The 16322-nt window shown below is 41.3% G+C and overlaps 1 protein-coding gene across 2 annotated transcripts in view; it reads right to left on the bottom strand.

Annotated features, from left to right (window-relative positions):
• The window catches only part of FAM172A (family with sequence similarity 172 member A), a 907909-nt gene that overhangs the window by 697112 nt on the left and 194475 nt on the right, over positions 1-16322 (bottom strand). For both annotated transcript variants that reach the window (XM_029573259.1, XM_029573251.1), the window contains exon 6: positions 8311-8502. In XM_029573259.1, coding sequence (XP_029429119.1) covers positions 8311-8502 — 192 coding nt within the window. The remainder of the gene's footprint in view (positions 1-8310; positions 8503-16322) is intronic.

Below are 16322 nucleotides of genomic sequence, written 5' to 3'. Positions count from 1 at the left end.
CTTTGACTTACGACACAGTTTTCAGGAACCAACTGTGTCTTAAGTCTGATGACTTCCTGTATCTCCTGTTGGCTGCCATACTAATGTTTCCTGTACCTGCCATGGCCTTGCTAGCTCAACAGCTTAGAGAGAATAGTCATTATGTTCCTATGTCCAGGCTCTTGTTCTTGCAAGTCATGTCTTGTTTGTGATTTATTACTCTTTGTATTGCCCTTTCCCCATCTCTAACCTGATCCTGTTTCAATCCCTCCTGTTCTTCCTACTCCTTTCAGCCACCTGACCCAGAGCATGCTTCTGTTTACAAATTGTATTTTTCCCTATTCAGACTAAGCTCAAGTACAAATTCTAGCCTGTATATAGACTCTCTGTTTTAGCCTACTTTAATGCTTCTGCCCTTCTCATCCCAACTAGTGGAAAGTTAACAGTGAACAGACCATATTCATTATTCTCTTGTATTGCGCAGAAAAAACAAAGATTTCAAAGTGTACTGAGCAGCCCAGCTCTCCACATTAACAATACAGATAAGTCCCTGTGTATATAATGTCTGTAAACAATTTATTTCACAAAGCCAGTCTACTATGTTGTAAATGTTTATCTGTCTGGGAAACAATAAATAAAGTCATTGATGGTATTTCAGATTGAAACTACTCAGTTGATGCAGTTTCATTAGCATAGTTTCCCATTTCTGGGAAACTTAAAAGTCAGGCATGCCTCGTGGCAAACAATTCTGCTCTAATTCAAGTGTAACAAGGATGAAGACCTGCTCCAATTATCAAATAATTAAGTGTTCAAAATAGACAATGTTTTGGATTTAAACAATAGGTCTATACCTCTTTGGATTATATAGGGCAGCATACTCTGAATATTCTTAGCAAGAGAAACTTGGTCCCTGAGAGAGAGACTGATTCAGATCGACTATAAGGTATGTCAGATAACTATAAAAAACCTATGCTGCACAAATGAACTGTAGAAGCTTTCTCACAGTGAAGAATAATATAAACCAGGATTTCCACCATTCTTCTCTCATGCCTACCCAACATACATAGACCTCTGATGAAAGGTTGCATGCACACAATCCAAGATAACCAAGTTATGACACATCAAGAAAAACTGGAGAGGTTTTAATGTGTCTGGGTTATTTTGGTCCAGCAGTTTCCTCATGTTCCTTGGGCTTCCAGTTCGAATGGAACCTGCCTCCTTTGGGCTATGGCAACATAAGCCTTCATTTACGATTAACCTGTATGGTTTTTTTCCCTTATTTTAGATCCCTTCCCAACTCACATAGCCCAACGATTGCAAGGACAGTTCTCAGCCACAGAGTCCTATGGAATAGTTGTAGTCAACCCAGTCATCAAGATACACCAAGCTAGATGGGTTTTCAGGGTATCCTCAATGAATATGCATGACTAAATAAGGTTGGCTATATATGTGTCCTTAGTACTAGATGGAGAACCACTGCTCTGGAACGCGATGATGTGGATCCCAAGTCTGGGCACAAAGAGTCATTTTTTTTAATAATGGCTGCAGCTCCCTCCTCCCAGCACTGCAAACACTGCCTCTGCAATATTTCCAGGCCTGGCCAAGAACCTTGGCAAAGAATCCAAACTCAGGTCCTCCATTTGGCAGCACGACACTGGCAATAGGCCACTAGGCTGGCCCATGTGCCTCATTTTCAGGTATCTACCATTGACATAACACACCTTTTGGCAGAGAATGAAATGATTAGGTAAGGCGCAGAGGCATGAAATTACTGATATTACTTTTCTCACCCACTTTTCTGGATACCAAATGTTACCATTACTACAACTTCTTAAAATGTTGCTAATATAGTTTATGGCGGTTTACATATCTTACATATGTAAGCATTAAAAACAATTATTGCACATACATAAAAGCCAAAAAAAGTTAATAGATCAAACTACTGGAATTCCTTCAATGCCATTAAAGGCCATGAAGAAAAGATATGTCTTTAAAGCCTTTTTAAAGGACTTAGTTGAAGCAGTCTGAAGCTAGTCTGAGACGGCATTCCATAGTCAAGGACATGCAATTGAAATTGCTTAATTTTTGATAATGATATATCTTGCCACTTTTAAAGCTGGGATCTTTCCTTTCATTCAACTGAGGGACTGGATGTGTGCTCAGGATCTAAAGGATGCTTTGGGCACATCCCCATTCATGGCAAAAGTTTGTATTTATCCAGAAATCTCAAAAGTTAACCAAATAAATGCCTTTAAATATTAATCTCCTTGTAGTTTTATTTACTGATTACCATATTTTTTTTTTTGACTGTATCCATTTCAGGCCAATACCCAATGTGCAGTTTTACTTGTGATTGGCCACAGTCTCTGTTTGCTTCAGTCTAACAGATGCCACTTCTGTGTAACAGTACTAAGACAGAATCTAATTATTTCATAATCACTTACTGATTATTATCTGATGCTAATAATTATTTGCCTTTAAAAAATAAAAGGTACTTATGTTATACTTTATCCAGTCTTGTCCATAACAGAATAAAACATATCTAATTATAAATTACTAACGATTAAAAAAATTAAAGAAAACAAACCCAAAAACAAAGACTATGCTCTTCTTAAAGCAGACAGAACAATCTCACAAATGAGTACAGAAAAAAAAAATCAAGGTTCTAGGTGAAAGGCCTGCGAAAGCAATAATCCTTTTCTCTTTTTTTCTAAAAATCAAATAACCAGAATCTTCATGAAGCTTATGTGAGAGAGAATTCAACAAAGCAAGCCCAGCAATGAAAAAAGGCTTTTAGATGGATATCCAGTAAAAGAGTGTCACATAAACATGGAACTACAAAAAGCACTTACTCAGATGAACGTAATGCATGGTTATTAACAAATGGAAACAAAATCACTTTCAAGTTCTGGGGCCATCCCCTTATATGGCCTTATGGACTAATGTCAAGATCTTAAATGGTGACAGGAAACCAGTGTAATTCCTATAATTTAGGAGTAACGCTAACCTAGGGTCTGGACCCTGTCATAAGCCTGGCCACCCCATTTTGCACTAATTAAAAATATTCCAAGCAAAGATTTGAGAAGACCCAAATACATAACATTGCACCACAGTACAAAATCCAGTCAAACCCCAAATATATTTTAAGCACCTCACTATTCTAAGTTTGTAAAAAGCAGATGTAGCAACTGCTTTAATATGACTTTTCAAGGTCAGAGAAGAAACCAAGGAGATCCCCAAATCATGAGCCTCAGATAATCAGGTAAAGAAAAATTCCCTATCACCACCCAAGTTAAGTTGTTTGAAAGAGAAGATTGATCAATCCAAAGAGTCTTTCAGAATGATTAATAGTAAAGGAATGCCATTATAAAAATGGCGTGGATATTAAGAAAAAATAAGGGACAGAAAAAGAACCAAAAAGAGAATACAGGATTTAGTAGAATAAGACATCTGACATCAAATGTCATAATGAAGAACATCAGTCCATGAACTATCCTAAATCCTGGTGGAGTACGATGAATTAAAGAGTGATTTAGGAATTAGTGTGGCATCAAAGAAATTCCATATAAAAGTAAGTTTAAGTTACAGGAAAATCTTCTATAGTGTATGCGTCATTAGTCTCATACCTACCACAGTAAATTATTTCACATAGAGATAAACATTTATGTTATCTTACCTTTATATTTCTATATTGCTTTGCTTAGACAACAGTCCAACATAAACTGGTTTACAAAACATGAAAATACAATATATAACAATACATCTTAAAAATGCATCATACAATATATAATGGAGAAATTATTTACCTGATAATTTGGATTTCCTTAGTGTAGACAGATGGTCCTAGGACCAGTGAGTTTATGCTCCCCTGCCAGCAGATAGAGATGGAGCAAGCTGAAGTCACAGTATATATACTCCTGCTGTGACCCCAGCCTAAAAGTATTCTCTTCAAAAGCAACTGTGGACAGACTAGCAAAAAGCTTGATTAATAACAGGTAACCAGAACTGTACTCAACCAACCATAAACACTGAACTCACGTTAGATTCTAGGTACCCCAAGCTAGGAACTGGATGAACACTTACCAGTAATCCCTTGGAACCCAGAGCCCCACAGGAGGACTATTGACACACTCATAGTAACATAGTATTGACGGCAGAAAAAGACCAAAATGGTCCATCTAGTCTGCCCTGCAAGCTTCCCAAGGTAGTAACTGCCGCTCTGTGCAAGTTACCCCTATGTTTCTCTTAAGGGCAGTAACTGCCACTCCGTGCCGGTTTAGCTTTTTTATTTATTCCCATTTTCAACCTTTTAGGGATCCACAGTGTTTATCCCATGCCCCTTTGAAATCCTTCACAGTTTTAGTCACCACTTCCTCCGAAAGGGCATTCCAGGCACCCACCACCCTCTCAATGAAGAAATATTTCCTGACATTGGTTCTAAGTCTTCCTCCCTGGAGTTTCAAATCGTGACCCCTAGCTCTACTGGCACTGAAGTCAGGCTCACTGGTCTATAGTTTCCCGGATCGCCCCTGGAGCCCTTTTTAAATATTGGGGTTACATTGGCTACGCTCCAGTCTTCAGGTACAATGGATGATTTTAATGATAGGTTACAAATTTTAACTAATAGATCAGAAATTTCATTTTTTAGTTCCTTCAGTACCCTAGGATGCATACCATCCAGTCCAGGTGATTTGCTACTCTTTAGTTTGTCAATCTGGCCTACTACATCTTCCAAGCTCACAGTGATTTGGTTCAGTTTGTCTTACTCATCACCCTTGAAAACCATCTCCGGAAATGCTATCTCCCCAACATCCTCATTAGTAAACATGGAAGCAAAGAATTCATTTAGTCTTTCTGCAATATGGTTCCAGTCTAGAGGAATTTCCCCATCTTTCCGGGAATCAGTGCCATCCAGATTCCTGTTGGGACCACCCGCAAGGAGCTAAGGCGAGCTCTGGCGCTTAAGCATAGGACTGGAAGAGGGAGGAGCCACCAGCTGAGGGTCTGACCAGACAGGAATAAGGAAGTGGAGGACTGCGCCAGAAGAAAAGCTTGTAAGCCTTGAAAAACTTCCATCCAAGGAAAAGCAGCTGGATCCAGACCAAGCCCAGAAGGAACTGGAGCTGGTCCCATAGAACTGCCCTTGCCTCCAGAGGAGCCAGAAAAGGGAGAACCAAGGTCTGGGGTCCCCCCAAGTCAAAGCTGTGACCAACTCATCATTAGAATGGGAGGAGCCAGATATAGCAAAATCCAAGAAAGACAATTCTCCCTGAGCATCTGAGCAGTGCTGACACAGGTCAGAAGCCAGATCAGGCTGAGAAGCCCTAATATGACTGGCAACACAAATAAGACGACGCTTAGGCTTCTTGTTTACTGGCGCCATCGCGACAGTAAATGTGCTTCTGAATGGCTCACGCTCAAAAGGGAAATGCGCACAAAAAATAAGCACCTAGAAGAAAGTGTGATAAGGCACACGCACAACTTGTGCGCCAAGCTAAGCATGTGAACAGTGTAAAAACAGCAAGCACAACACATATGCAAAGCTGACACACTGTGCAAACTGACGGCGTGTAGAGGGCAGAACAAGCAGAGGAGCGCTCGCGAAAAACACCACTGCGGCCTATCATGTGGCATGCAAGAAAAAAGCCTAAGTGTGGGACCTAGCCCACCAGGGGCCACTCAACCCACCAGGCTGCCCAGTTCCCCAACCCCAACGGGAGTGGGAACGAACGTCAGTATGGCACACGGAGACTGGAGGAAATCCTGAAACCCCTCTGTCTCTGATTCAAAAATACAACTTTTTTTTTAAAATTTTAAACCTTACCTGAGCTCATCGCTTGCCGGCTGAGTACAGAGATGGTCTCCGAATGCGGGTGGATAGGACATCTTCTGTCACCGTTGCACTTAGCCTCCTGCATCCGCAGACTTTTAGCTGAACTAGCAGCTATGTCCACACCAGGAAACCCAGGTACCAGACCAAAGCATGCCTCTGAGAGACCACAGAAATCACCTCAGGAGTTCTCAACTTGGGGAGGGACTTTTAAGTATTACCGCTGGACAGCGGGGATTTCTTTTCCTTAATTTAGAATTTCAAATTTCTCCTTCCAAAAAGCTCAAAGCAATCCCCATAGGGAGATGCATGTCCACCATCTGCTGGAGACGGAGAATACTGGCAGGCTGGGGTCACTGCACGGCTATATATACTGTGACATCAGCTTGCTCCGTCTCCATCTGCTGGCAGTGGAACATATACCCACTGGTCCTGAGTCCATCTGTCTACACACTAGGAAATAAATTATACTAAAGCATAAAAATTAGTAACAGAATATAAGCAGCTTTAATGGCTAGGACCCAGTTCAACCTCCCTGTGGTAGGACAGAGCCACTAATCCAACTTTCAATGGTAATACATTACAGAAACAATGCTATCAGTACCAGAAATCAATCCTACATCACCAGCATATTTAGCAAAAGAAGAGCTACTCTGATCTCCAGCGGACAGACTTCTCATGCCATTCCAAATGCTCAAAACATCTAGCTGTCCTGATGTGTTGTTCACACTAATCCTTGTAACTTCCTAGTTACTCTCTTGGCACTTCCAAAGGGGCTTCCATAGTTTGCACATCTTCAGTCATGCGCCAGTGGCAAAACACTACCACCAGGTGGCCCTTTAAGCTTCAACATTAGCAGGCAGGATGATACCATAACTAAAGTATCTGAATACTAACTTTCAGACTATAAAATGAGATCTTATTCAGTAAGAGCTGAAGGCAGACTGTTTCAGCTTTTATGGCTAAAGATTTTAGTTACAAAAATAAAGAGAAATTTAATAAGATCTACTCGAATTTTAATGGAAGTGAATTTTTTTGGACGTCATATTCATGACTTGCTCATCAATGAGAAGATACAATATTTTGAAATTCTAAAGTGCATATCAATATCTTTAAGTAACTTTACAACAAACATGTCAGCTACCCATCAAACATAACAATGGAGTATTCAACAATTCTCTATAGCAAATGTAATCTTTGACTGGAAAGAAAAATGTTTTTCAGCCTGCACATTATTGTATTTAGCAACCCCATCCTGGCAGGCTTTACCAGTGGTTTGTTCCACTAATAAATAGAAAAATGTATTAACATATTTTGTTTAGCTTTAAATTTTCACAAGAAGAGAAAAAGGAATCTGTCAATCAGAACCCTTCTATAGAAAGAATGTACTTCCTGAAGTCACAATCTTTCAGCTACAAAGTGCAATATGTGGGTAATCGATTAACATATGGCTAGCACATCAAAGTTTCTTATACACAGTATAGTGCTGCCCATTTAGAATATGCACCTGGCTGCCAATCTTTGAATTCCTACTGTCTTTTTTTGATTTTTTAAAGCAAATCAACACACAAAATCCAAGCTGCAACAGGAACTGGGGGTTCATCTATAGTTGAAGCAGATGGTACTGTATTTCCCAAGAGAGCATAAATCATGAATCACATGAATAAAGAACCTACTACTGTGGCAGAAATCACAGTCAAACATAGAATTTGATTCCTCTCTAGCATCACTCTTTCCATTTCCCCACTTTCTCTTCCCCAAGTACCTTTCTACATATCTTTCATCCCTTTCTCTCCCTCTTTCCCCCTCCACCTCCCTTTTATTCTCTCTCCACTCCCCTCATACCCACTCTTTCTTCTTTTCATCTCCAAAAAGAAAACTGGAGACTTATAAACTGTAGCAAAGAGCAACAAAATGGATAGCTTTTAGAATATTAATTTTAAACAGGTTCTTGAAATGATTATAGTATTTAGGAGTCTCAAGCAAACTAATGGATTGGACTGTATTCATGCAATACGTTTGGTAAGATATGGTTGCTAACATAATATCCTGATGCTATGAAGGGTGGAAAGGATAAGACTAAGGTGATTAAGAAGCTTTGATTTTCACAAAGAGTAGTGCGTATGCAGAAGAAAGGAGCCAAAATAAGTGCAGGCACCTTGATGTCATTTAGCACCCTCTGTATATTACCTGAATATACTTTATTTTCCACCTACAAGACGACAGGACAAATAGAAATGTTTCAAGTTACTAGTCTATCATGTTACACTTAATGGAATGGATGAGCACATAGTTATATTTTTCAACAAAACTTAAGGTTTTTATTGTAATGAGTTGCTGCCACTTAAGTTATTTTTGGTTGAAATTTAGAGCAACTGTATAGAACAATCACTGAAGCAAGCCACACAAACACAGTCAAAAAGAGGCTTGTGGCACAGTCCAGTTTCATAGGAAAATATTCATATTTTTCCAATTAAGTATTGAAAAAAGAATTTGCTTACCTCCATTGCTCTCTTAATATAAGGTATCTGTGTACCACTGTCAAGGTCTTCATTTATTATAAGTCTTCGAGCCCATTGTCCTGCTCTGACAACACCACTACCATGAATCAAAACCATAAGTTTGTCTGTATTCGTCATTGCATCTTCACTCATAAAGATAAAACTCTTTGGCTCATTTTCAGTAGCATCTACCTGCAATGGGAAAAAGTCAATATTTAGTAGACTTGAATAAAGAATTAATGGTGGCATTGTCCATAAAGAAATAAGTTCAAGGACATCGGTTCAGAATATGAAGTTAGAAGGAAGGAGGCTAGCGAGCTCAGAAGAAAATGCTTGATTGTGACAATGTTGAAGGCCTGAAATGTCCAACTGAGGTAGGAAACAAACTGTGGTAAAATGTAATATTTATGACAAAGAAAGCACTGCTAAGAGCTAAGGTGGGGGAGGAACAGAGTAAAAGAAATGTGACCAGTGTTTGGACAACCTATGGAAACTTATATGCTCATCTAACCAGAGGGTGAAAAAAGGGAGACAACAAAGCTGACTTGTACAGAATGGTGATATAGCTGCATCAAGCTGACAAGAAAAGTCAGCAGGGTCAACCAACACATAGAAGTGGCAATGCTTTAGTATATACTCATGGCAAGTTGTCACGTTTCTTGATAAAGGCTGCTGGCTGACTTGGTTACATTTCCCAAATACAAACAAAAGGAGGAACAGCAATCTCAGGCAGACTGGATAGAGCAAATAATCTTACCTGCCAAAATCTACTAGGTTATGTTATATTAAGTATCACAAAAGTCCAAAAGCATACTGATGATAAATTAGTGGCAGAAAGACAATATGCCATGCATGTATAAAAGAAAATTCAAACAGAAATGTTCCTATTATGTCTTCTATCTATTGCAACCAATAGGGTCTATTTTTAAGTCTTTGACTGTGGTTGGTCTATTGGATCTATGTGTAAGATCTGCAGTTGTGTTTAAAATTTAATGCTGATGGCACGATTTACTGATTGTTTAGAAGCACAGTGCAGGACTGGTTAGGGAAGTATAAAAGCTGCTTCTCAATGATAGTAGGGAGGTCCCAAATTCAGTCTAAAAGCCCTTGTGCTGCTTTGGAGAAGAAGGCCATCTGGCAGGAGACCACCACCTTGGTGTGGCAGGCAGTGATCCCATAGCAAGGATCTACCCTCCATGTGATGCTTTACCCTCTCACCCCGAGGATATAACCCCAGGGGTCCATAATCAGGAGGGAAAGGTTAGGATGACCATTGTATTGGGTGATTTCATCATTAGGCATGAAGACAGGTGGGTGGCTGATGGGCATGAGGATCGCTTTAGTAACTTGCCTAGTTGATGTAAGCGTAGTGGATGTCACGTTCCACCTAGGTAAAATTTTAAAGAGTGCTGGGGAACAGCTGGTACAAATGGTACAAGTGGATACCAATGATATAGGAAGATGCAGGAGAGAGGTTCTGGAGGCTAAATTTAGTCTCTTGGGTAGGAAATTGAAATCTAGAACCTCCAAGGTTGAATTTTCAGAAATGCTCTCTGATCCTCGCACAGAACCCCTGAGGCAGGCTAAACGCCAGAGTCTCAATGCATGGATGAGACGATGGAGCAGGAAAGAGGATTTTAGGAACTGAGCAAACTCTAGGGAAGGGGGTCCTATTCCAACAGGATAGGCCCCACCTTAACCAGAGTAGAACCAGGCTACTAGCATTAATCTTTAAAAAGAAGATAGGACAGATGATGGGGAAAGCAGACAGTCACTAGGAAATGCATGGTTTGGAATGTTGTATCTTTGAAGGATACTAACAAAACAGGAAGTTTGGGCATCTCGATAGAGAGGTTGCAATATATGCTAAAATAGCCCAGGTGCCATTAAGTAAAGAGTGATAGAAGGAAAAAGCCCTCAGTGCAGAAGTTTAAATTGTAAAGGAGTGCTGCAGTATCAATCATAGATCAAAAAACACCCTTTCAAACTTTAGTGCTTTAACTTTAATGAATAATTTAAAAATAAAATATTTAAAATTTCTCCATTCCACATAAAACAATTTTAATTATTAGTTTTGCAAAACTCCTTAGGTTTTCTTTAGGCTGCTTGATAAACTAATTTCATATTTGATTTGACAGGTTCACAAAGAAATATGCCTTAGAAAAAGGATCTTGCGTCATCGTGATATGATGTTGAAAACCTCTGCTCAGCATGAGGCAGCAACCAAGAAAGCAAATAGAATGCTAGGAATTATTAGGAAAGGAATGCAGAATAAAACAGAGACTATTGCTTAGTAACTTGTCTGCCTGGTTTGAAGGTAGCAGACCTCATGTACCACTTAGATAAGATTTTAGAGTGTGCTGGGGAAGAGCTAGCTGTCGTGGTACATGTGGGCACCAATGACATAGGAAGGTGCAGGAGGGAGGTCCTGGAGGCTAAATTTAGAATCTTAGATAGGAAATTGAAATCCAGAATCTCCAGGATTGCATTCTCAGAAATGAACCCTGAAGCAGACTGAGGACCCCCAAAAGCAGACTGAGCTCCAGAGTCTCAATGCATGGATGAGACCATGGTGCAGGGAAGAAGGCTTTAGGTTTGCTAGAAACTGGGGAACATTCTAGGGAACGGGAAGCCTATTCCACAGGATGTGCTCTATATCTTAACTAAAATGGAACCAGGCTCCTGATGATAACTTTTAAAAAGGAGATAGACCAGCGATTAAACTAGACCACTGAAGAAAGCTGAAAGTCGCTCAGAAGCACATGGTACGGAGGGAGGCATTTTTCAAGGATACCTTCAAAACAGGGAAGTTAGAATATCCCAGTAGAGAGGTTGTGTTTTAAGGCTGAAGTAGCCCAGAAAATGTAGACAAAGCACCCCAATGCGAATGACTCTCTACTGCATGTATCTTTTGCTAATAAGCAGGTTGTGAATACAAAGAGAAAAGAAAATACAAATAAAAAACATACTTTAAAAAGTCTGTATGCAAATGCCAGAAGTCTGAAGAGTAAAACTGGTGAATTAGAATGTATTATGCGAGGATATAGATATTTCAGATACGCGATTGAAAGAAGATAACCAATGGAATACCGATACCAGGGTTTAAATTATATTGACCATAGCGGTAGTCAAAAAGGCAAATAGAATATTAGGAATGATCCAAACAGGAATGGAGACTAAAAAAGAAAATACCATATTTCTTCTGTATCAAGTCATGATTTGACCACAGCTTGAGTATCGTGTGCAGTTAAACATAAAAACATATGAATTGCCTTAATGGATCAGACCAAGGCATCAAGCCCAGTATCCCGTTTCCAGTGCTGGCCAAACAGGTCACATGAACCTAGAAGGATCCAAAACAGTAGACAGATCTCATGCTTCTAATGGCTAGGGATAAGTAGTGGCTTTTCCCAAGTTCATCTATTAAATAATATATGGATTTCTGCAGGAACTTGTTCAAACTTTTTTTTGAACACAGCTATACTAGCTACATTTACCACATACTCCAGCAATAAATTCCAGAGCTTAATTGTGCATTTAGTGATAAAGAATTTTTTCTGATTTCTTTTAAATATGCTACTTACTAACTTCATAGAGCATCCCCTGATTTTTGTATTATTTAAAAAGAGTATATAACTGATTCACATTTACTCATTCTTATGCCACTCATGATTCTATAGACCTCTATCATATCCCCTCCCACCCCCCCATCAGCTATCTCCTTCTGCAAGTTGAACAGCCCTAACCTCTTTAGCCTTTCCTCATAGGAGAGCCATTCTATCCCCTTTATCATTTTGATCACCCTTCTCTGTTTGTTTTCCAGTTTACCTATATCTTTTATGAGATGTGGAAACCAGAATTGCACACAGAACTCAATTTGCGGTCTCACCATGGAGCAATACAGAGGTATTATGATATTTTCTATTTTATTCTCCATTCCTTTCCTAATAATTCCTAACATTCTGTTTTCTTTTATGACTGCTACCACACACTGCACTGATTATTTCAAAGTATTGTCCTACATCCTTTCCCTTGGTGGTAACTTCTAATATGGAACCTAACCATGTAACTACAGTATAAGCTACTTTTCCCAATGTGCATCACATTGCACTTACCCATATTAGATATACCGTATTTTTCGCTCCATAAGACGCACTTTTTTTCCCCCAAAGGTGGGGGGAAAATGTATGTGCGTCTTATGGAGCGAATATAAAAAAAAAAACCAAACAAAAATCTAACAAACCCCCCCCCCCCTCCCCCGACTCCCCAAGACCTATCGACTTAATTTCCTACAACCCCCCACCCTCCTGACCCCCCCCCCCCAAGACCTGAAAAATTAATTTCCTGCAACCCCCCACCCTCCTGACCCCCCCAAGACCTGCCAAACGTCCCTGGTGGTCCAGCGGGGGTCCGGGAACGATCTCCTGGGTGTGGGCCGTCGGCTGCCAGTAAACAAAATGGCGCCGACGGCCCTATGCCCTCACTATGTCACTGAGACCGACCGCTGCTATTGGTCGGTCTCAGTGACATAGTGAGGGCATAGGGCCGTCGGCGCCATTTTGTTTACTGGCAGCCGACGGCCCTATGCCCTCACTATGTCACTGAGACCGACCAATAGCAGCGGTCGGTCTCAGTGACATAGTGTGGGCATAGGGCCGTCGGCTGCCAGTAAACAAAATGGCGCCGACGGCCCTATGCCCTCACTATGTCACTGAGACTGACCAATAGCAGCGGTCGGTCTCAGTGACATAGTGAGGGCATAGAGCCGTCGGCGCCATTTTGTTTACTGGCAGCCGACGGCTCACGCCCAGGAGATCGTTCCCGGACCGCTCCTGGACCCCCGCTGGACCACCAGGGACGTTTGGCAGGTCTTGGGGGGGTCAGGAGGGTGGGGGGTTGCAGGAAATTAATTCGGCAGGTCTTGGGGGGGTCAGGAGGGTGGGGGGTTGCAGGAAATTAATTCGGCAGGTCTTGGGGGGTCAGGGGGTGGAGGTTGTTAATTTAAAGGGTTGGGATGGGGGGGGGTTTGGGGGTTCCCACAGAAAGAAAAGTTTTCTGATCTGGGGAGTGGACCGAAATGGCCCTCCCCAGACCCGAAAACAAAATGGGGAGAAAAAAAAAAAAACTATGCACTCCCCTAATTTGCTCCATAAGACGCCCAGACGCAGAGCCGGTTTAGCACAATTTTTTTTTTTTTAATTTTCCCCCTCTGAATCCTAGGTGCGTCTTATGGTCAGGTGCGTCTTATGGAGCGAAAAATACGGTAATCTACCATTTGAATGCCCAATCTCCCAATCCCCAGTCTTTCTGCAATTTCTCACAATCCACTTGTAATTTCAATACTCAGAATAATTTTGTATCTTCTGCAAATTTGATCATCTCACTTGGCATTCCCTTTTCCAAATCATTTATAAATATATTAAAAAGCATTTACTCCAATGCAGACCCCTGAGACACTCCACTGTTTACCATTTTCCACTGAGAAAACTGACCATTTATTCCTACATGTTTCTTATCTTTTAACCAGCTTGTAATCCACAAGAGGACACAGCCTCCTATTTCAGAAACATGACGGCAGAAAAAGATTGTATGGCCCAGCCACCCAATTAATTTATCCTTATAATTCTTATCGCTCCCCTAGAGATACACTATATTTATCCCATGCTTTCTTGAACTCAGATACTGTTTTTGTCTCCATCACCTCCACTCGGAGGCCGTTCCATGCATCCACTAACTTCCCTGTAAAAGCAGGTTTGCTTACCGTAAACGGTGTTTCTGTAGATAGCAGGATGAATTAGCCATGCTGTCATGGGATCTGTCAATCAGGTCCGGGAGGCGGAGCTTTACCAAGCAGAGATTTAGATTTTAGCTCTCTGCGGCTGCATGCGTGTTCCCGCGCAGGAAAGTAACAGATTCTCCTCAGTCTGTGATTAAGCTGTATTGTAGTTGAAAAGACGGTGACTGCCAGGGAGGAGGGCGGGTCAGCATGGCTAATTCATCCTGCTATCTACGGAAACACCGTTTACGGTAAGCAAACCTGCTTTTCCCCCGTCGATAGCAGGGCTGAATTAGCCATGCTGTCATGGGAGTCCCAAGCTCTGGATCACATTGTTTATGCTATGTATGTTTGTACGTAATCATGAACAGTGTGGCAGTCACTGTGTTCAAGAGGATAGAGAGTAGAAGATTGCGTGCCCTATCTACGCATCAGCGGCTGCTTGTTGATCAAGGCAGTAGTGCGATGTGAAGGTATGGAGTGATGACCATGTAGCTGACATACAAATGTCTATGGGTTGTACATGTTTAAGATGTGCCAAGGAGGCCGCCACTGCTCTAACTTGATGAGCTTTGGGAAAGAATGTAGCTGTAGCTTCTGTTTGTCGTAGCAAAATTTGATGCACTGTGCTATCCAGCTGGAGATGGTGTGTTTAGCCACTGGTAGTCCAGGCGCCTTCAGGTCAAAAGAGACAAAGAGTTGAGAAACTCGGGAGTCTGAGTTTGTTCTTTCTTTGTAGTATGCTAAAGCTCTTTTTCAATCTAGTGTATGCAGTAATTTTTCCCTGTCATTTGTATGAGGTTTAGGGAAAAAGATGGGTAATTCTATGGTCTGATTGAGATGGAATTGAGAAACCACTTTTGGTAGGAAGGACTGGTAAGTTCGGAGAACCACCTTTTGGTGATGAAATTGTAAATATGGAGAATAATGGACCAAGGCCTGTAGTTCATTGACGCTTCGTGCTGATGTTACTGCAACCAGTAACACCACCTTCCATGTGAGGTATTTAATATGTGCTGAGTCCATGGGCTCAAACGGGGGAAGCATAAGCTGTTCAAGAACTATGTTGAGGTTCCATGGAACTGGAGGTTTGGAGATCGGAGGACGAAGGTGATTTAACCCCTTGATGAAACGAGATAGTAAGGGGTGACTGGAAATAGGAATATTGTTAAGTGGTCTGTGATATGCCACTATGGCACTGAGATGAACCCTAATGGATGATGTTGCAAGACCAGCTGTGTACACTGTATGTAGATAATCCATGAATAACTCAGGTGAACAGTCTAATGGTGGTGCACCAGGTAGAGTATCGTTTCCATTTATAACTATAGCTTTTCCTTGTTGAGAGTTTCCTGGATTCTAAAAAAATGGACTGTGCCGAAGTGGAAACTCCCTGTTCTGTTAAAAGGAGCCTCTCAATCTCCATGCTGTCAAATGGAGAGATGAGTGTAGCGGGTGTAGAAGCGTTCCTTGATCTTGGAAGAGAAGATCCGGGCGATTTGGTAACCGAATTGGGTCCGAGATGGACAGTCGGAGAAGGAAACTGTACCACGGTTGCCTTGGCCAGGCTGGAGCTATGAGTATCAGTTGAGCCTTGTCTGCTATGCACTTTTGAATTGTCCTTGTTATGAGTGGTATAGGAGGAAAGGCATACAGGAGGCCTGTCGTCCACGGAATGAGGAAGGCATCCTGGGCGATCCTGAACTGACTTGGTCTTATCGAACAGAATTTGGGAACTTGCAAAGAGATCTATTGTAGGCATCCCCCACTGAATGAAGATGTCTTGGGCTACCTCCGAATTGAGTATCCATTCGTGAGGATGAAAGATGCGACTTAGCCTGTCCACTCTTGTATTTGCTACTCCTGGTAGGTAAATTGCTTGCAGATGTATGCAATGTTGGTGAGCATGTTGAAAGATTGTCAGGGTCTCCTTGTAAAGGGACCATGAACCGGACCCTCCTTGCTTGTTGATATAAAACATTGCCACTTGATTGTCTATGTAGATCATGATTCTGCGGCCCTTTAAGTGATCTTGAAACACTTGTAACGCATTTCGAATTGCTCTGAGCTCCAATAAATTTATCTGTAGGGTCTGCTCGGAGATTGTCCATAACCCTTGGGTTTCGTAAATCTCGAGATTTGCTCCCCATTCCTTGCGAGACGCATCTGTGGTTAAAACTGCATTGTGAGGAGGAGGACTGAACAATGCTCCTTTGGACAGGGTGGAGCCTAGAAG

Source organism: Rhinatrema bivittatum, chromosome 1, assembly GCF_901001135.1.
Source record: "Rhinatrema bivittatum chromosome 1, aRhiBiv1.1, whole genome shotgun sequence".
Taxonomy (NCBI): domain Eukaryota; kingdom Metazoa; phylum Chordata; class Amphibia; order Gymnophiona; family Rhinatrematidae; genus Rhinatrema; species Rhinatrema bivittatum.
This window is presented reverse-complemented; position numbering and strand designations above follow the sequence as displayed.